Below are 22730 nucleotides of genomic sequence, written 5' to 3'. Positions count from 1 at the left end.
GTGAGGAGAGAAGTACCTTGTCACCTTGGATCCCCATCTCTCCTGGTTCGCCCATATGTCCCACTCCAGCCTAAATTTCACAGTATCATACAGAGATATAACACTGCCCTGCCACAGTGATCACAATACGACTGAAGATAAGATATATATAAATAAATGTATTAATCGTAGTGTATAATGCTAATAACATTATGCAAAACCCTTGTAATATGTATCATTATGTGAGCTTGTCTATAGACACAGAAACACTGCAATAATATAAATATTTAAATCACCTTATCACCTTTCAATCCAGGCAGGCCCTGTCGTCCTGGTGGGCCCTGCCACAGTGAGAGGAGGGTAGAAGAATTAGAGAGACAGAGAGGGGAGGGGAACATTTGTGTAAGGAATCCTAATCAGACTAGACCAGATAATGCATACATTTATATGATGTTACTACATATATGAGGTGAAGAGACTTACAGTACATTTTGGACAGATTTAAATGGTTTAATTTGACTGTACTGTAAAGTATTTTTCTATAATTTAGAGCATTTGCAGGCGCAAATGTCTAACTTACCTGAGGTCCCATCAGACCAGGCAGGCCTTGCAGTCCCTCAGGCCCTGTGTCCCCCTATAGAGGGAAGGAGGTACACAATGGAATTCATGTATCAATAACACACAGACACCCACACAATTTTCTGATACTGGCCTGTTTGTTGCCCGACACTCAATGGATTTTTTCAGACTGAATGTTTACAATTTCTTCTTGGCAGTGATGCTATTTTGACACTTTCACAATCCAACCCAGAGCCTTCCTGTCACATCCCAACAACAAAACTAAGCTGTGTTGACAGTGCATCCAGTTGATTTGTATGGGCCTGGGCTTAGCCGTGCTCAACACTGCCAGCCCCCAATATTGGATTGATTCGCCAGAATGTGTGTCTGGACAGCAAGAATACACCCTTTTCAAGCAAGCATGCAGTTGGTGAATGTTTATACCATCCCAGCAGCTATTATATTGTGTTGTCAGACACGAAACAAAATTAAGTAAATACAACTTTTGCACATTGGTATATAGGTATGGATTCCTTTGTTATACCACGTAATGGAGAAGGGAGTAAAGCTAGAGAGACGTTGCAATTTACTCCAAGACAGTCAGGAGAAGATACTCATTTTACTACTGCACAATTCTCTTTCCAAACTCGCAATCATTCAGCTTGGCAATAAGCAAAAATGTTGTAGCTAGAGGTGTGTGAGTGAAAGCACATGGCTTAACGTCATCCAGGACATGTGCAGGACATACACAAATCACATGTGCCAGTCACAAGAGAGGCTTTCTACAGAGAGCACATGAACCATGACGTGCTGTAAAGTGAAAATGACTTCCTTTAAAAAAGTAGTAGGGATCTGGTACATGTACATCCCACTCTGCTGTCAGGATGCTGCCTGACAGGCGGGCAGTTAGGGATCATCATTCAAACCATTATCTCAACCAGCAACACTGGAGATAAGTGATTAAAGTCCTGACAAAAAACAGATTGGAGCATTCCTGTAACACGTGTTTCAGCACAACCACTGTAACCTCAGAAAAGCTAATCAAATAAAACTCTGCGCATAAAATGTATCATTAACTCAACAACATGCGATTATATAAATATACACACAGGCCTTATTTTATCGTAAATATGATGAAACTGGTTGAGGTTAGAGTGGTTGTGTGTTAACAGTACACACTCGTAACAACAACACTTTTGATTTACATTCAGACTGTTAATGAGTGTCTGGCTGCATCAAATGTTCTTGAGTCACACACTGGGAAACACATCAATTGCAAACCAGAACCAACTCTCTGCGCTGCTCTCTGATTACGTGGAGAAAGCTACAACTTTGTGTAATTGCGTGTGAAAATGAGTGAAAGTGAAAATGAGTGTTAAATATCAAATAAAAGCTCTATAATCTATCCTGTGACAAAATCACTCAGCTGTGGAGTAAATATGAATTACACAAAGGACAGGATTAAGGAGGTGTAAGTATGTTGGCTCACTTGTTTGATTACTTAAAAGGACTTACAGGCAATGATGATATTATATTTAACATAATATGATATATTAATGCATTTTACTGATACTAATAGATTTGTTATGGGGGCTGTTTTTGCTTTTCAAAAGATTGGCCATTTCCATAATAAATATTATTGCACTGCATAAAAATCATGAGGCCACCATTAACTGTGTATTTGTATCAATGCTTGATTGTGTTTAGATTTCTTCCACAAAATCTATTCATATCCATTTAAAATAAAGAAATGGAAAGAACATGACTCGGAGAACGAGTGTTGTACAAGAAAGTGTGAGCACGAATACACTAATGCTATTAGCAAAGAATTCTACCACAAATGTCCACTCTCTCAACATGGGCTCTAATCATATCTGACAATTATTTTGGTAGAAAAGATTGACATTCCAAGGTAGGCTTTAAATCAGCCAGCCCACCATCTCAGATTTTCTTTTTGCAGAACACAGGAAGAATTTCTGCACAGTGTTTTCTTTTGTTATCATTAAATACGTGTGTGTACATGCATGTGTGCAAATATGAACACATCACACACCATATAAAGTTATCTATGATGTGAATAGTGAAAAATGTGTACATTTACTTCAGACTTGTGATTCTATATATTTTGATTGCTCTACAAGTTAAAGGTTTATTTTGATGATATCCATGTTTTTGTAAAAACAAAATAAAGATGGTGTGTGCATGTTTCATATCTGACTGCGTCTTCACTAATTGATGACGTACAGCCAGTAGCTTAAGGGAAGGTTTAGGAAACCCCATCCATCCAGATGTGTCTAGCACACACAGAGGTACCCTTCCAGCACACCAATAAATACCCATGCTATGGGGAGAGCAAGCCAGTGTAAATGAAGCTTGAAATGAAGGCGCAGCAAAGGTACTGTATATATACAGTTTTATCTATTTTCATGACATGAACAGGGGGGCAATTAAGAGGGGTCTGTGATCACAGACTATTTAGCAACTACACATTCTGCAGTGAAAGAAAGCATGTTCTCTATTAGTCCTGGTTAGATGTTGTCCGACTGCCATAATAACACAATGCCTCCCAAGACAAATGTTGTTATTGTCATTTGATATGGACCCTCAAATGTGTATATGTTTAGGGTACCTTCACTGGACCCAACCATGAAAAATGTTGGTCAAAGTAAAGGACATCTCCATTACTTGACATGCAGGACAAACGATCACTACTGTACAGCAGGTCAGAGGGCAGCATGAAAATTCACATTCATTACTTATGGAGAAACACAGCACATCCAAACTCAAATTTAAACTATACAGACAAGTAAGACAAAAGATGGACACTCAAGCAGTAGAAACAGATGGAACTGTGAGGCAGGGAAATTACATATTGCCTATTAGCTGTGGGAAGTGTAACACATAAATAAAAATGATAAGATTGCAAAACTGATACTCACCCTCAGACCAGGAAAGCCGCTAATGCCAATCCCACCAACAGGCCCCTGTGAAACATCACAGCAACATCCTAAGTACACAGGACAGGATACTTACAGTATTGCACATTCCTCATTTCCAAGGCTACATTGGAAATGCTATAGGTATAATTGAATTTTTTCATTTGCAAACACCTGAAATGAGAAAGCATCTTAACATTTCTGTCTGAACCCACAAATCCATGAATCAAAGCTGCTCAGTAATTTGTATAATTAACCAGTGATTTGCTCCACCAGGCTCCAAAACGGACAGTAATGAGACCTAGTGATAAGGTTAGTCATTAATAGACTATCTTCTGTGACTATATCAATGGAGGATAAAAAGGCAAATCACACGCAGAGGAAGATGAAAAGGGTAAGGTAGAAAAAGAGATGTGGACAAGAGTTCTCACCTCATTGCCATCAGGACCAGGAGGCCCCCTCTCCCCCGCATCACCAACCACACCCTGTGGAGGAAGTATATCCACACTCAATTTAAGAGGGTCAGGGCAACCACTGCCAATAATCACTTATCACACAGTATATCAGCTTCCATACAGGTGAAGGTACAGGAGTTAATAAGCTTTTCCTACTTCCCTCATGTCACTTAAAATCTATGTTTTCTGTTATGCATGACATCCAATTTTTGAATTATACATAGCAATTAACATGCTATTTCCCCAAATGGTTGATCAGAAATACATTAGCATGGTGTAAAGATAATGCTCAGATAATGAAAGACATGGCAGTTTGTTTGGTGTGCCTGCGGCTTTGATCCATTTAGCCGGATTAAACAAACATTGGGCTGAATGCCGGCTTGGCAACTTCAACAGAGACGTTAAGGCTTGTTTTTAAAAGATTACGTTTTCACAGTGTGAGGGCTCAACCTTGACATTCCGTTCCTTTATATCTTGATCCGTAGTTTTACACACTTGGCATTACATGGACTATGCCAAATGCGATTTCATAAAACAACTATAATGTGTAACTTGTTAAATCCGCTAAAGTAATTATTCTTCTCATTATTTTCTTTCTCTTTGTACTGTTTAACCCTCCTTTTGTCTTCGGTAAAATCGGACCGATTTACTACTTTCATCAATCATAACTTTTTCGTTTTACATTCGATTGCATTAAGGTTTTATGATATCCTTCACAGTCATTTGAACATATACAATTGCTGATCACCACTTTCATTGAATTTTGGATGAATTAGTCAACTTTGTAACACCCATGGGGTTCCCGGTAAAAAATGACCGCCATAAAGAAAAGGAATTAGTAACCATCCGGATCAGATAAAACACACACAAACACATACTCTAGATGTGTTCCCGCCCCCCCCAGACAATAGGAGGGTTAAACTGGCATTCAGAGTCCTGCTGCTAAGGCACATTCACAACAGATACAGCATACACATTATTTAAAAAGTCCCTGTCGATGTGATTGTTGATTTCAAAGGTACTGTATATTAAATGGATTTTTACAATATGAGATAACACAGAAAAGCATGCCTGCAGCATGAAAGATACATTTTTGTGTCTAGAAGCAACCATAAGCTATGGTAAGAATCTTAATTAAATGAATCATTACGTGTCTTCCTTTCGAGCCAGGTTTTCCAACAGGACCAGGAATGCCCTAGAAAAGAAAAAACAGCTGGGTTAGTGACTTAAGTCTGGGATCATTAAACCCTAACACCTTTTAGTCAATTTATGGAGAACTCCCCCCCCACCCCCTTTCCAATGTTACAGAGAAATTTTTTGAGTAACATTGCCTATTGTGAGCCAGGTTTAAAAAAGGGTTACATCATATTGAAATAATATTTTTCTTGGCACAGACCAAGCTGATGTGCAGAAAGCCACAACAGAGCGATAAAGACCAGGATTCCCTTAAAGGTGGGGTAGGTAAGTTTGAGAAACCGGCTCGAGATACACTTTTTGTTATATTCCATGGAATGCTCTTAACAACCCGATAGCAATGAATATCTTAAATGCTTTGACAAAAAATCCATATAAAAATGTCATCTCTGGAAGCCGTAGCGCTGTAAAAAGCACGACCAATCATCTGAGCCGGCCCGGCTAAAATAACTGGATGGCCTACCTGCCTGTCTGCCTGTGCACAAACTTATCTCGTGCGCTCATTGGTCATGTGCGCGTTCGTGTGTGTTGGAAGAGGGGCTCTGTAAGGAAGTGGCACATTTTTCCGGCTGTGTATTTTCAAATTCTAGCGCACTCAAGCTGGTTTCTCCAAAATTACCTACCCCAACTTTAAGAGTAGAATCTCAAAAGAATAAAAGAATGAGTGACTTCATTCAGGCATTTAACCTGGACGGATAATATACATTTACCTCAAATTCTTTCCTGAAACCCAATAATTTTAAAGCCGTAAATTAAAGAGCTTTAAATAACAGTCACCAAGAAACATTTTTTTACTTCGTAGTGTGTATTTGGGTTTCTTGGACTGAAACATTACTTTGTAAAACAATGTTCTGGCATTTATTTATAAGTAGTTCAACATGAATAAAGATATTAGAACATAGCTGACTGCTAAAAGTTTATAAGGGCAAAGTGCTAAAAGAAAAAAAAAAAAAAAATCTACTTAATCAAACCTCAGTAAGGAAGTACCGACAAAAACAGGAGAAACTGGCGTGTCCAAAACACTGGGAATAAATGAATAAGAGGAAACTAGAGTTTATAAATATTAATTTTCACACATACAGGACTACATAGTACATACACAGCAATTGTGACTTCAACAAACATTACTCACTTTCTCCCCCTCTGGTCCGAGTGGCCCAGCAACGCCAGGAGGCCCAATGAAACCCTGGGAAATCAGCAATATGTTAAATCACAGGATCGTCTGAAAATATGTCTGCAGTGTTACAGTATCTCAATAAATTAATGTGACCACAATACTTCTATTCAGTTTAGCATAAACAGTGTATATGGCTTGTCATACAGGACCAATGGAAGACCAACACCATCATCCATAAGCTCTCTCATTTGCTCTCATGGCTTCTCTTCGGCTACACTGATGACACTCATCTGGCTATCTTAAAGATGAGCATTGTTTAGATTTGGGTTTGCTTGCTAGCAGTCTCTTCTCCCTGCTTTTGCTCACCTCCACCCGTTGATATGTGGCGTTCGCGGGAATGTGTATCACATCACTGGCAGGCGCAAATCCTTGTCTTGTGCATGTGCATGACAACCCATCATCAATTTCTTTATGAAAATCCTGATATACACTATCTGCTCTGTCATTCTGGATAGGATGACTGAGATGTATTTTCTTAAAGGCAATACCTTGGCTGCATTCCATATATGTACAGTATGTCAGATGGCATAAGAAGTATTAATTTTTTCTCCTTTTCTTCTATCACACACACACACCATAACTCACATCTTATAACTCACAGGGCTGCAATGCTCCCAGTCCCATCACTCACCACCTAATTCTGTCTGCTTTCATATTTTCCTATACTGTATGTTCTTTTCAGATTCTCTTCCTTCTGTTCTCCTGTTTTTGAAGCCTTCTTGCATGAACCAAATGAAGACAAACCAGTCAGCCTTAACAGAGACAATCTAGAGCCCGGACCAGCCCCCACAAGCCGTCTCACATTAGACAGCATGTCAGGAATACAACTCAGCGCTCTCTCTGGAGCAAGGCTGTGGGTCTGACAGTTTCCTAATCCTTTCAGGAAATTAGGTGTCTAATTCAGCGCTGCTGAAGAAAATAAAGTAGAAGGACAGCAGAGAACCACTTGTACTTACACGGACACCTTTAGGCCCTGGGTCACCTTGTGGCCCAGCTGCACCCTGCAAAAGGGAAAGACTCAGGTAAGGTGGATCTTTTGTCACAGTATGCACAACGACAAAAACAGAGTCATTTCACATGAGACTTTGAATGGCCTGATAAGAAAAATAGAACGAGCTCAGCTGACTGAGATCTAAAAGAAAACAAATGTGTTATACTTTAAGTTGCACCTGTATTTCCTCTCGCAAACTGCTGGCAGTATCACAAGGTTTAGGCCAACAGTTTAATCACTTACATCAGCATATATTGCATTAATGTATGCATTTCAATGTTAACTATGTGTTCCATGTACTTTAGTGAGAAAAATAGCAGGTGTTTACTGCTTAGTTCAGAATCCAAAATTGGGAAGAAATGTGAACAGGAAGGCAGATAGAAGTGTACATTGTTTCATTGTGTAGTTATTATTATCCTTTCTGTGTTTTTCCTGTAGAGTTCTTTGTAGAGTAACAAGAATCTAAGAGGGTCAATGGAGGAACTGGAAGCATATTTTTGTATTTTTCACTGCACCTGCCTGCCAGGGTAACCTGCAGCCCCGGCTTCCCCAGGAGGTCCCGGTATGCCCTGCAGCAGAGAGAGAGAGAGAAGAGAGAGAGAGAGAGAGAGAGAGAGAGAGAGAGAGAGAAAGAGAGAAAGGTGAATAGGGAGATTAGATGGATGGATAAAGTGAAAGAGGAGACTCACAGACCGCTACAAGCATTGCCAAGTGAGGAATAAAACAAGCACTGTTCATTTCGGACGGCCTCCATGAAGACAACGATGTCTATTAACTGTACCTTTCTGCACCCCTCAAACCCACCCCTCCCCCTCTTGCTCACTTTTTTAGTCCACTGTTAATGTGACACTTTGCATTCAAACATTCACCTGATGCTCAATTTCAACATTCATGAATTGTTGTAATAACTATTGTTATCTGTGACTGCATGAATCACAGACATTGAAAAAGTGGAATCAGCACGTACTGTAGAAACAATCTTTATATTTTGCAGACATTCACCATTATTGTCTGACAGGATCATAATGTGTGCAGGTTTTTTTATAATATGTTTGATGATTGCTTGATATGACTTATGACCAGTTGCTTGGATTTACATTCAGAATTCTCAAACCAAAACATAATTTGGAACCTAGAGTCTTCAATCAGGTATAATCTAAACTGTGCCACATTTTTGTGGTTATTCCTAAATCTGTATGCAAAGAGTCCGTGTAATGAGGCTTTATAATTGTAAGTCTTTTGATGAGGTGAAAGAGAGTGGGATAAACAGAGAACCACATACACATACAAAATGTATATCTATGCATATTTCATACATGCCATATGTACTGTATATGGACTCATGTTAGCATGCTGTGTTTGTGTATGAAAGTTTTTTGTATGTACGAATGCTGGGTCTGCATCTCAGATGGTGTCATCACATTTAAGGCTTTGTTGTCTGGCACATATACAATCAGCGCAACACACACACACAGATTATCACCTACCTGTACTCCTCGCAGTCCGGCAAGCCCAAGATAACCTTTAGGACCCTTGAAAATAGAACAAACAAATGTATTTTTAATACATTTTGCACCCAAATCAAAATATCGACATTAACACGGCTAAGAGTCTACGGCCATGCTAGCGACTCAATGAGGCAGGAACAGCTGTGCTTTAAGTTAAATGCTTACGTCATCGTGCTTACATTATCATAATAACATTGACAATGCTAACATACTGATGCTAGTGTTTACCAAGTTAGCATGCTAACATTTGTTGATTGGAAAGCACAGATGACATTAGTTTTGCAGGTAAAATCTATTTTATAATCTATAAGGTATTGGTCAACTTCAAATGAAGACCTGATAGTGGCAATACACAAGAGAAGGTAGGTTCAGTTCATGTCATAGTTGTCAAGACTTTCAGACAAAACCTTATGGTAGCACAAGAGTAAATGTCATAGGAGTTGAAACCATTTGAGAACCAAGGATATTTGAATCAATAAATATCAAGGCATTCCCCTGAAGGAAACCAGCTCATTGGAACTACTGAGGAACAGTCAATAGAATGTTAAAATGTTTTAAAATGTGTTTTATGATCAATCTAGACTGGGATGGAGATAATGAGCAGGGAAATTGGCCAGTCCATGACACCTTTTGAGTTCGGACTGAATGGATTTACAGCGTGAGAAATGTTTAAAAGAAAACTAACAAAATTGGAACATAGGATAGGATTAATAGATGGCTCATTCTAGTCCACAGTTAGCTTTGTGCAACAATCAAATTATGCATTAAATTAAACAAGCACTCTTTCTTTATAAACTTCAACAGGATCTATTGTTCAATCTTTTCCTTCCCTTTGACTATCTTTATTGTCTTTCCCTTTGACTTGGATATCAACAACAGATGTTTACAGCTCAAAACAAATGTTCAGGGCCAGGTCAATGTCTTGGCTCCACCGTGTGCATCCGAGGTTGTGACACATGAACCTTCACACTCAATAAAATGCACACTTTGGGGTAGAGAGCACAAGACCGGAGCCAGTAATTTCCTCTGGAAATACTTGACAGGGCAGAGTTCATGTGCTGGGTGTATTAGGTTCAGCTACTGCAAACACTGATATTGCCTCCTGGGAGGTAAGGTGAAGGCCAGTTATGTGGAGACTAGACTTCAATAAGAGGATTCTTGGACAACTGTGCAGATAAAGCTATGTGGGCAGCAGGGCGACCTACTATAGCAGATCTATTCTATGAAGGCCAAAAGCTCAATTGTATTAACAGCACCTTTGTGTTTGTACCTTTCTGAGCAAGACATAGAAAGCACGAGAGCAAAACAACAAATCTGAGTCAACAAATAGAAGGCATGATGGACATAGAGAGAATGTCAGTGTCCTTCATTTTTCTGATTGTACTGTCAATGAAATTCTCCCTCTTTAGGCCCGACAATTGCTGACCTGAGGAGGAATGGGATGTTGTGTGTCAGTGACCCCCTGACTCTGGACAGGGTGCCTTTCCTCTTTTGGAAGACCTTTAGCCTTGACCTTTAGCCTATCAAGTTTAAGTGAGGTAGCACGGTAACCTAAAACTAACCAAGTTAAGACGCCTCAGCTAACATCTGTGTGTGGGGTGTGTTGTGTGTGTGTGTGTGTGTGTGTGTGTGTGTGTGTGTGTGTGTGTGTGTGTGTGTGTGTGTGTGTGTGTGTGTGTGTGTGTGTGTGTTCTTAAACCTAAACCTGTATTTTTAAACACACATAACTTAAACTACGTATGAACTAGGTTCATGTCTGACTCCTTTTGCCTCATTATTCCACAAATGTAAAGACAGAAGTAAAGCGCTGTTTCAAAAGTTAAATATGCGCTGAGGTATATGGACAACCCTTACACATTTTTATTTTCTGGCAATAAAACTTCTGAGTTTTCTTCTTCTGTTTTGAACACGAATAGTTTAATAACTTAAATCTTACCAGTGGGCCTGGAAATCCTTTCGGCCCAAACAAACCTGGCTGACCTCTGTCGCCCTGTTGAAACACATAACAAATGTATAAGCACCATCAATACAGAGATGAAGATGTATGTAAAAATAAAAGTGTTGATCCAATTGCAAAAGCTTTATTAAGGCATTTTAACAAGGAATAGTTGTACAATGTAGAACACAGTTTTATTAAAGGAAATTAATCTCATTGCTTAAGGTCTCTGGCACATAACCCAGGCAAAAGTAACCTAATTAGAATTGATGATTTAACACTGAATTTTTCCAACAGGGTGTATCAGTGATTAATGAACAACAGGGCAATGTTGATGCTGTGGATTTTCCACAGGTGAGTGAGAGGGACAATTTAAATGTGCTTTTGTGCTTCAGTCAGTGTCTAGCCTGTGTCTATATTAAAAATGATTTATTCAAGATGCTTCTAATTGAAACCATATGATGAGCAGTATTGGGCCATTCTGAAAAATCGGATTGGACGTGAGGTGAGAGGGTCAATGGAGCTCAGAGAGGTAGAAATATGGAATGGCTTAAACATTGCTACAAAAGGTAAAAATACTTTTTACAAAGAGTTATGAGAGGTTTGCAAAAACTTATGTGGAAGACATCAGGGGGAGGTTGGATAAATATTGTGCGGACATACAGTATGCTATATTTGGTTTCAAGTTAAAATTTGACATTATTTTGGCAATCCCGGAAAGGCTCAGAGAGGAGATGACAGTTTTTCTTAGGGGGATTTCTATGAGTGCGCAGACCATTAAAACTGAAAGGAGAAAAATACTTTTCAAGATTAATTAGTTCAAGACCTTTATCTGATCAGGAAAAATCATTACTGTCGTGATGTTTTTTTATAGAAAAAGAAACAAGATGGAGATTGTTAAGTAGAGAGTAAGGGAGACCAGCTTTGTGACAGCAGACAAATACGTCTGAGAGAATAAATCTGAAAAGAAGGAATTAAGAGGAAGTTTCTGAATTTGGACAAATTCTAAATTTCGTAAAATCAATAGATGGATTAGACGGTATGATTTAGATCAAACGGTTTTTCAAAATGTGCGAGAATACATACAGAGACAGATTTATCTTGCTGGTTGGATTTTGATGTAGGATCATTTTAGGATATCTTTGAGAAATCAAGAGCAGAGGAAAAAGCAGTTGTGAGCAGATGGTAGTGTAAGTGAGGACTGAGGTAAAATGTCTCAAGATTACCCTCAATGAAGTAAACGCTCGGAAGAGGCTAAGAAATACAGAGCAAGGAGCACAGAGGACCAGGGAGCCTTAGGAATTCTTACCTTCTCTCCTTTTGGAGCCTGGCCTGGAGACAGCCCGGGATCTCCCTTTGAAGCCTACAATAGAAACAGGATCACAGAGTGAGAAGAGTCTTAAGCAATCAATCACCTACTGACATCACAACTGATTAAAAATGGTTATTTGAATGTTGTCATTTTTGCCCTTAAAGTTGCTTTCTGAAAATCAATCTGTGGTTTAACTCAGAGCTGTTGCAGTACACAAACATTTCTCTATCAACCTGATGATAATTCACATGAAGGCATTTTAAAGTGACATTTAAATGCCAAGAAATACATACAGGCCATGAAAAGGGTATTGCACACAGTTTATTGTCCACATTCTGAATAATAAATGTACTATCGAAATAGCTGGTTCTGGTGTGAAGTGCTAAGGCACTGTTGGAACCTTTAGCTCCGTACATTCTCCTCATTAGATTTTTAGCATCATGTTTCTATTGTTTTGACTGACAGCCAGTGAGGCATAGAAAACTTGTGGGTGGGAGAGGGAAAATTACATAAGAGCATAACACAAAAAAAAGCAGTCAGCAGTGCATAAAGCAGATTGAAAGGCTCTTTAAGCCCTGCAGGGACATCGTCATAACATTTCAGAGTGTGCTTGACTCACATTTCAACTCAGCTCAGCATCAGGGACTATTCTCCTCTGCATCAGTCCTAGTGACCAATAACATTTCAACAAGAGATATTTTCCCAAACTAAGACAAAGAGTCTCTCAATCTCTATTCCGTGCAGGGGTTGGGGGAGTAAGAATGACTCACTGACAGGTCACAACGGTATTAGATACGGTGGTTTTGCTTTTGTACACACATATGTGGGTGTATAGGCTTGAGGAACAGCGAGCAAGCAGGTGGCCTCATATTTCATAATGACCAATGGAACACCCTCAGCCAAATGTGCACAGTGTCCCAGCAAGTTCAAAGGTTACTCAGAGGCTAAAATCCATCCATCTGCCTGTGCGGTTTGACTAATCAAGGAGGAAACAAGAGCATTCTTCTTTTTAGACGTGTGGGATGAGGAAGACAAAGAGAACAACATTCATGATGAAAGTACTTAAAAATATTTGTCTCATCTTTAGCTATACAGTATATGTAATAACTACAATACCCACTTAGGAGCTATCCAGACTAAAGGGTGAGGGTAAGGTGAAGCATCAGTGTTCCCCTGCTGACTGCATGCTGTAAGCAGTCACTCTGTGGTAGACATACAGGACCACAGTCACCACATCCATCTGCATGGAGTTGACCACATCCTTGCTCCACTGTAGCAATGTATCCTTTACATATGGCACCATGTTCGTTAAAGAAAAAAGTGTCTTTTCTTTCTTTCTTTCTTTCTTTCTTGAATGTCAGTGTCATGAGTCATGACCAATGAGTCGGGACTAGTTAAATTATGCCATGTGGCAAAAAGGATCTAAGATATGGGGTATGTCATTTCGGCCAAACATCACCCCTGTCTCCTCAAGCCTTTCCTGTTTTACTGTGATCCCGCAATGGCTCGTTATTATCACTCTTGCCTACATCTGGCTGTCTGGTTGAATCCAAATTGTACACGCTCTAAGCAGCAGAGTTGGCTCTTTAGGGAACTGTACGTCATTCTCGGTTATAATTGATGCCATTTGATAACAAAAAACGTTGACTACAGTAGAGTAGACTTACAGTTACAGAGTGAAAAGGATTTAAGGACAATAAAGTGCATAACTACAAGTGTTTGGCTACAAGTGTCTGGCTGGTGATTGGCAGGCTAGTATGTATAGTGACAGTACACTTCCTCAGGCAGTGAAAAAATATCAGACTTGTCATCCCCATCTTTGAAATCTTAATTTCACTATAATGACTCAGAAATCCAACCGACTAGACCCTTATGAACAATTGTGCTTTCACATTTATCACCACCTCTTAGGAATGTATAGGTTTAAAAGTACATAAATTTGAAGACTTTAACTTTGCGTGCAGACTGCCCCAAATGTTCTACGTGAACGGCATCATTCTGATAGTTTACTTGAATTAAAAAAAGCACAAAAAGTTATCAGCGGTTCAACTAGAATTCCATTAAGGTGTAAAGCCCTGACCTAAAATAATACTTCACCATTGACTTTGCACATCTATTTTCTTATGAATCTTGCATTACATTACATTTGGGTTCATGTTATCAAACATCAATTATAATCACATAAGAAAAGTCAAAAATACATAATTATCTTTCTAAATCAAAGTTCAGAGTTTAATCCAGCAACTAAACATTTAAAGAAAAAAATGTAAACGTGTCATATGTGTATTTTTTGTTACCCATCATCCTATTGCAAGGTTGGGTATCCTTCAATTTTCCAAATTGTGTAGTTCTCAAAATATCACCAGCCTCATCATCCATGGTATTTATAATTGTTGCATAATCTTTCGACCAAGCAAGGACCTTGATATTTCCATCATAATAATACAAAAATTCAATAAAGCATGACAGTAGTTCAAGCAGACCACTTCATTCAACCCTGTGTTGACTGCTTAGTATCAGTTGTTTGCAATATACAAAATGATACATTGTTAACCATTTCTGTTGTAGATCCCTCCACTTCTACAGATGTATTGAAAGTTCCCTCAAACAGTAGAGACTTTTCTGCCAAATCTCATTGTATCAACATTTTCTACAGTATAAATGTTTTTTTAGCTGTTTACGTGTATAATTAAAGAAGGCCTCTCACCTTGGGCCCAAGTGGTCCAGGCTGTCCTGGGTTTCCATTTGGACCAACGGGACCCTGGAAAAGATGAAGACAGTGTTAGAAAGAGCAAATTATTTAATAACAAATCATTAATGACTACTCAGTATCTCAAACAGGTGCATTGTGGTTTACATGTCAAGAAGTTTCAAACTCATTCCCTGATGTCTGCCCCCCCAAGACCCAAGACAAAAAACTAACTATCAAAACATAACATTAGAAAATTAGCACATTTTTATTGAACTAAGGACTTATAAGCATACAGTCCTGTATGCCCACAACTGGATGTGCAAACACACAATCACACTCACAAACACATCATAAATATGCTACATACCTGCACATCTGCAGCCCAACTACTCATCCACTATGCTTTCTTTGCACTACAGTACAAATCTCAATCTTTTGCATTCTCTCACTGTTATTTTTAATGTGGGCAATCTGAGTCTTAGAATTTAACCAACAAAATGTTTTGTTGACTGCTTGAAGGCAAAAAATCGACCTATTTCTATTGCCAGTTGTGTATTGTGACATGTATTTGGCCTTATCACAGTCTCAACATTTCTTTAAGAGTGTTGAAAACAGCAATACGAAAATGTATTGCAACCTCTTCCTGCGTAAAATAATAAATTAGGGTATCAATCCCCAACTACATTCTTAAACTGTCTTCCCCTTCAGAGATTGTTTACAGTAAAAGCACCTCTGATAAATTACTTTGTTTCCATGACAAATGACAAATGCCACCACCAAATGGGGTGCCCTGGTTTATAGTCTGATAACGTTAACAATTAGAGGCAGCAAAATAAGTCTGCTGCTCTGTGCTGAGGCAGCAGACACCACCTCAGTATCCATACTGCCCCCAGCTTCCCACCACATAATGATTGCAAGGCCTCCCTCTGTCTCCACTTTATGACTTAGCCTATGGGCTGAGAGTATGTTCTGTATCAGCTACGTGCTTTCCAAGCCTTTTTTACTCGAAACATGTTTTACTGTCTGCCACCTCTTTGTCTACCAGCCTGTCTTCCTGTCCATCTGCCTTTCAGTCTGCCTGTCATTCTCTGTTAAGAAGAATACAGCAGAACATAAGGCTGCATTTAGTCCAATTAGCAAAAGATGCAATTGTAAATATTACAAATAATTAAAAAATAATATATTGCTGCTATGATGAAAACAATGCAACATCTTAAACGGTTTTAATGAAGAGATATTTTACTGTTAATAGAAATTGAAAAAGAAGCCAATATATGCTACAACTGTTTGTAACTTTAAATTCATGAAAACAGTTAACTATTGTCTAAAAACAGACAGATATATAGTGTAAATTGTACATAAACATGTACTAACAACATTTTTCCATGTTAATATGCAATGATTTGTTACTACTCATTATTCAGTTGATTGAGAGACATTTTTTGGTGTGGCTGGTTTTCAAAACAGTCTAAAAGGTAATCAAACTTTATGTTTATCGTCTCCAAGAGACACTGACATTGTCTATGATTACAATCTCTGAGTTATATTCGCCAGAAGATATTGCTGTGCAGGGAAGACTGCTACAACAATCATGAGAGAACTTTTTATACACCTTTTCTCTTGCACATACCACATCCATTATGTAGATATGTCTTGTTCTGTTTAAAGATGCCTTCAGGGCCTGCGGCATGAACGCAGCATTGCATCATGAAAGACTCGACAGTTGCTTAGAGTGTAGTCTCAAGTTCAGATGGGAAATGCAGCCTGTGCCGAAAAAGCCTCTGCTGGTTGCAGCTTGTTTCATCTGGAACAGTTTGGTCACTCATCTTTGGTGTTCCAAAGGTGCTGACAAATAAACAATGCTGCCTGCATCCTCAAAGCAAACTATCTAATTGTCATGATCCTTCACAAAGCTGAGCTTGTTCTTGAGTTTAATAATGCTAACCACAAAAATGTCCCTCTTTCCCGACAGCAGGACTGTGATGGTAGATACAATGTGGTTCAAACAAAGGTAATTGCCTGATAACTGCGTTAACAAAAGATGAAAAGGAAAAAAGGTATTTTGTGGTTGTGTTAGTGTAGCCAAGAAGCCTGATCTGAACCCATTGTTAGTGACTCAGTGATCAAACAACAATACTGTATCTCCATGATGGCCCCTGAGTGGCCGGTATCTCAAAAGATTATGCAAATCTAAATCAAAACAAAACAGCACTTTTTGTCCTTGACTTTTCTCTTCATTTGTATTTTCCTTTTATGACCAGCAAAAAAGTATTTGTGTTTATATTATCTTGGATTAGTCTTTCTTGCACATGTTTACTAACCATCCTAAATAAAAGTTTAACAGCAGTTTTCTACTTTATAAAAGAAACACGTCTGCTAGTTATAAAAGCATCCCCTTTTTTATACTTTGCCACTGTCACATTTAGTGAAACGGTCATAATATTATTCTTAATCCAAAGATAAGACTTGTTTTATTTTTTTTAAATCTGCTATTGTACCGTGACCTTAGTGCAATTTACTCACCCGAGGACCTCTTTTTCCGGAAGGACCAGGTAAACCGGGGGGACCAGGAGGACCCTAAATTAGAGACGGAGGGACAGGGAGAAAAAGAAGGGTATGTTTTAGGGAGTGGGTGAGACAGAGAGGGAGTGAGGGGGGGAAAGAGAGATAGAGTATGTTAATGACAAGCAATAACATGCAGTTCACTGTCCAGGTCTCTGCAATGAAGAATATGTGCTATATTTATGTAAGAGCTATGAAGTTCAAAGAAAGGAGCCAACTGTTTTCAACTAAAAACTCTATTAGGAATTCTGAGCAGAAGGCTCAAATTACATTCTTGAGATGAGACTGTCAACATCATCCTTTGGTCAACCCGTGGGATTAACTTAATCCTTCGTCATGGAAAGACATAGTTTGAAACATATGTAACAAAAGCATGACATGTCCCGGTATAAAGACTCATGCTGAATGGAATCTGATGTTTCTTTCTGTGTTTTGGTAGAAGGTTTTTTATAATTTCCAAATATATAAATATTATTACATTATATTTCATTTAGTTGACGCTTTTATCCAAAGCGACTTACAATTACCAATTACAGGGACATTCTCCCTGGAGTAACTAAGGACCTTACTCAAGGGCACACTAGTGGTGGTGTTCCTTGCGGGATTTGAACTCACAACCTTCCGATCTTCAGCCCAACTCACTATCCATTAGACCACCACTACACCTACACCAAGTATATATATATATAGAATTTATTAAAAGTTACATTTAGTAAAAAGTTGTGTGTCCATCAAAGAGCCATGTAATTGTTAAACAGATTGGAGGATCAATAAATGACCAAGGCTTCAACAATGGGCTTCGACCTTGTAAATTAGTCAAGGACTCATCTAACATTATTTAACAAATGTCTTTAAATTCTAACTAGGCAGAGCTACATTTTGAAAACCATTGGATCCACCTTCACTGTTACATGTGTATAGTACCTTGTGGAGTAAAGTGGTTTTTCGTCTGAGTATGTCATTCCTAACTCATGCTGCTTGTTCATTATATTGCTATAATTGCTGCCACTATATTTGATCTTTCCAACTGCTTTGTACAGGCACAGATGTGTCAGTTCTGACCTGCAGTGGAAATTTACTTCCTCTAAAAGTTTTGACAAGAAAATGCCTTTCAGGGAGACTATGAAGATTCAAAAAGACATTAGGACAAACAAAGCATCATGATCAGATTAGAAACATATCAGGCAGCCGAGTTCTGAAATATCTTAATTGATAAAGGGGATTTTATATAAAGATACGAAGTATCAGATATAGCAGGACAAATCCTTTTATTCTGAAAAATGTGTTAGAAGTAATGTCATTCCCCTGAAAGTAGAGGTTTATTCAAGATTACAGAGCTGAACAGCAATTGTAATTAATGGATAACATTGAGGAGTCAGTAGGACATTCCTTCAATCAAGCTATTTATCCTTTAGGGTTTTCTACTGCTCTGCAAGGCCAGCCATAGTCATTAAACACTTTAAAAACAATACAATTTTAAAACATATTCCCACCTGAAAATATTTTTGTTGTTATACTGTATTTATGAAATTGATATTTGATATTGTAGATTTTTTGCTACAGCAAAACATTTGGATAGAATGCCTTTGAGCATCCTCATCCCTGGAAAGAGCAGTAGATTGGCACAGAGGGAGATATGAATAAAGAAACAGCTGTTTGTTCCTCTAGACTCCCACACAAAGAAACATGGAAACAGTGAGCACACCACCGCCTTCACCACAACAAACAGATGTAAAAAGATAAATGCTTCATCTGTTCTGACAAGAAATGTTAAATATTTTCCCATAGGCAAGTCAAAAAGGCAAATTTCTTTGTAGTTAAAGTGTAGAATTAGTCATCAGAACTTATAGCATCGTGTGACACTATCATGCCACTTCAATATTACCCAACATGCAGTCAATAAGCAAGCCGTCTGACGTACAGTGGGTTGCTTTAACAGAGCAGGTAACTGAGAGATAACCAGAATGCATTAAGGAAGCAATGGTGACTAACTGAAGTCAAAACCTCACTCTCTTTGTCAAGCCTTTATATTTATTCTGAAGCATTTTTATAATTCAGAATAAAAAAACTTGATCTAAACAGGTCCAATTAATTATAATGATTTAAAAAGCCAGAATGGGTCCCTCTCAAAACACCTGGGATTTCGACACAGAGGGTCGGTGAAGAAAAAAAAACTGGCAGGATTGCAGGGTTTAACCAGGCGCAAGTTTTCACCCTGCACAAGCCATGTGTCTTTCTAGTAATTTGGCTGCACAACTATGACATATTTCCCCTGAGGAAGTAAACCAGGTTTTTTTTCCAAGTTTAAACATAGATGCAATGACAAAGTTTGGCCACTGACTCGGTTGATCAATGTTTTAAAGCATGCATGTATCAAAGTGGTCGGAGTAGCCCAGGCTTGGACGATATCATGCTCACAATACTGCAGTTCAGTGCGAGAAGTGGAAATAAGTGCAACGACTCAGTGCTGGCAAAGCCTTTTTCCACCTAAATACTTGTAAGCACTTTGAAAGTGAGCTATTCAAACTAGTAGATGAGTCCAGACATCTTACACACTCCTAAATTAAACATACCTGACACATTTCATTCATGGAAACATTAGCACAACCTTTAAATCTAAACTATAAAAGCATGTTCAGTGGCAAAGCCATCCTGACAGGCAGATTACATCATTATGGCTTGATTTCTTTGCGAGGGTATACCTCCAACCGTCAGATGAAATATTCTCTCTAACATAATAAGATTCAAAGTTGCTTGCAGTATTTCAGCAAGGGAATGATGTGTTATTTTAACAACTTGTAGATACATGAAAAAAGAACAGTGCTTGGACATGCCATCACCACTAAATCACTACACCGCCCTGCCAAATATCTTTTTATATATCCTGTGTGTATGTAACAAAGCCAAATTTTACATAGCATTTCAAATGTGATGATCATAAATTACCTTTAAGTGCCTCGCATGAATATTTCCATTTAAACATGTGCTGCAATGCACCAACTTGTACCTCTAGTCTTTGAATTATGTTCCATAGACACTCATAGCTTTACTTGTCATTCAGAAATTCAGTCACTTACCGCAAGACCTGGCTCTCCTTTGGGGCCACGGAAACCATCTTCGTAGTCATAAAAATATTCTGGATCCTCATATCCATAATCATATTCTCCAACGTCTACATCATCGTAGTTGCCGTCCAGGTCATGCTGTTCTGATGTGTCAACGTGATTCTCCCGGTACAACGTGGTGCCATTGGCTCTAAGATGAGTCTCCAGGAGGAGATGAGTCTGATGGGGCCCAGAGCGAGAGTCCTTGGAGCTGGTGATGGAGTTGTTCCTGAGTCCTTCCGTCACTCGACTTTGCCTGACTAGGGAAATCAGGCCAGGTTTGGCTTCTGGAGTCTGTAGGCTCCCAGAGCTGCTCTCTTCCTCTGTGCTGTTTTCAGAGACAACAGTGTCCTCCTGAGGGCTACTCTCTTTTTCCAAAACATTGTTGGTGATAGTTCCAGATAGATCCAGAACTGCTCGTCGACTCAGAGTAGCAATGGTGGGGCTGTTAGCCTGGGGTAAAGATATGGTTGAGAGGGCATGGGAATCCAATTTGGAAATGTGGCTCTGATCCATTTGAGGATGCTGTGTGACCATACTACCTGGTGGCACGTTTGAAGTTGCTGTGGCTTTTAAGGGGGTATGATGGGAAGCTGCTACTCCAACAATAGACATACTCAAGGGGTCAGAAGGTCGGTCATTTGCCTCAATGTCTGAACCAGGATGGGGCAAAGGCAATCTGTAAGTGTCGGCCAGCCGGCACTGTGTTTTAAGGTATTTGCAGTAGTGCACGGCAGCTTGGGCTGAAGGATAGATATCTAGTTGGCAGACTCGACCAATTAATGGTGCCGCTTTTGAGTTCATCCTCCCAAGTGTAAAGAGACCCCCAAAATCTCCCAGTGTCTGAGATCTCCCCAGGGTCTGCTCTCGCTGCTGCACCGCTCCACAATCTGCATAGAAGGATACTGAGCGTGCACGTACACCAACAGCAAAATGGTGCTGGTGCCCATCCTGCCAGTTGTAGTTGAAGTAGATGGAGGCTTTCTCAGCAGTGTAAACCACCACTCTGCGTGGCAGCAGCTGGATGCCAAATCGCAGCCTGTCCCTGCCATCTCTGACACTAAAAAGAAAAGCATTGTTTGCTCGCCATGATCTTAGGCTAACAACGACAGAGAACTCCTCGCCAATCTCAGGCGAGAACAGACTGCCTGCTGGAGCCTCATAGAGGGAGTTTGAGTCGAGTAATACCCCATATCCAGAAACTGGAAAATTCAAAGACGAGGGAACAGTGGTGTAAGTAGTTGATGGTGGGCTTGTCCTCTCGCCTCTGCTGCTTTGAGCTGTAAGCCCCAGTTGATAGAGGATATCCACTCCTAAAAGGACAGAGAAGGCAGTGGTAAGTTAACAGGCCAGGATTGGATCACAAAGAATTTCAACTTAAAGCAAAAAAATGAAACAGCACTTTTAACGTCTTGACCAAAACAAGAATAAACGGTTTTTGTACTAAAAAGTGGCATTGATACAAATGAGTTCAACCATAAGGTGGTCTGAAATTACAATAACATATATATAGATATTGTGACACTTCTGTTAGCTCGAGAAAAAAAACAATACAACAAAGGAAAACAAATGTGGGACATTACATAACATTAATTATTTGTTTAATCAAATTCTAAGAAAATAAGTAACTGGTCAGTCTCCCATGATGCTGGTTAGCTCTCCCTGTTTTTCTCTGGTAGGAAGTACCAGAAGGCAGCTGTGATCCAGATGAGTGGAGGGGGACTATAGAAGGATGGGGCCTGACAAGGATACAGGAAATCAGTCCACACAGCCTTTTTTAATCAATCTGCCACTGGAGAAGAGCAGATTTCCTCCAAATGGTCCTGTCATTATTTCCCAATGCCCACAGGTCCTTTATGTTAAGTTGGCTGCCAGTGTGGCCCTGTCGGCCAGGCCAAAACACTTAAAATGATTTGGAGACAAAGAATAGTCTGTGCAGTTTTGGCTTGAGTAAAAGCAATAGACTTATAACTAGGTTGGAGGACATGTTACATGTATCACATACCAACCCAGTCTCATGGCATTTCGTGTTCACCAACACGATTTTTTATCTATTGATTCGTGTTCACCAAAACGATTTTCCCCTTTTTTTCGTGTTGCACAGCACGATTTTAAAAGCAATGCATTTCCATTGGTAGTCTCACGGCATTACGTGTTATAGGAAGACCGGAAGCTGGGTGGTTCATAAAAACATGTTCTTACTCAATATCAAGCCACAATTATTGCTTTTATTTTAAATCGTATAATTTCGGACTTTTGCTGCCGTCTGAAACATATAATTAATAAATGGGTGAAAATTGCTTGTGTCCATAATGCGCAGCATTAA

General features: G+C 39.2%; 1 protein-coding gene across 1 annotated transcript in view; it reads right to left on the bottom strand.

The window, feature by feature from the left end:
* Window positions 1-22730, bottom strand: part of LOC104960721 (collagen alpha-1(XXIV) chain) — a 64365-nt gene that overhangs the window by 36422 nt on the left and 5213 nt on the right. Inside the window, exons 5-19 of the mRNA XM_010788878.1 lie at window positions 20378-21717; window positions 17262-17315; window positions 14754-14807; window positions 12044-12097; window positions 10735-10788; window positions 8778-8822; window positions 7806-7859; window positions 7256-7300; window positions 6255-6308; window positions 5079-5123; window positions 3905-3958; window positions 3477-3521; window positions 560-613; window positions 276-320; window positions 17-70 (exon numbers count right to left, since the gene is read on the bottom strand). Of these exons, the coding sequence (XP_010787180.1) occupies window positions 17-70; window positions 276-320; window positions 560-613; window positions 3477-3521; window positions 3905-3958; window positions 5079-5123; window positions 6255-6308; window positions 7256-7300; window positions 7806-7859; window positions 8778-8822; window positions 10735-10788; window positions 12044-12097; window positions 14754-14807; window positions 17262-17315; window positions 20378-21717 (2051 nt within the window). The remainder of the gene's footprint in view (window positions 1-16; window positions 71-275; window positions 321-559; window positions 614-3476; window positions 3522-3904; window positions 3959-5078; window positions 5124-6254; window positions 6309-7255; window positions 7301-7805; window positions 7860-8777; window positions 8823-10734; window positions 10789-12043; window positions 12098-14753; window positions 14808-17261; window positions 17316-20377; window positions 21718-22730) is intronic.

This window comes from Notothenia coriiceps, unplaced genomic scaffold (genome assembly GCF_000735185.1).
Source record: "Notothenia coriiceps isolate Sejong01 unplaced genomic scaffold, NC01 NC01_scaffold00032258, whole genome shotgun sequence".
Classification (NCBI taxonomy): Eukaryota; Metazoa; Chordata; class Actinopteri; order Perciformes; family Nototheniidae; genus Notothenia; species Notothenia coriiceps.
Note: the sequence above shows the minus strand (reverse complement) of the source record. Positions and strands in the feature narration are given on the sequence as shown.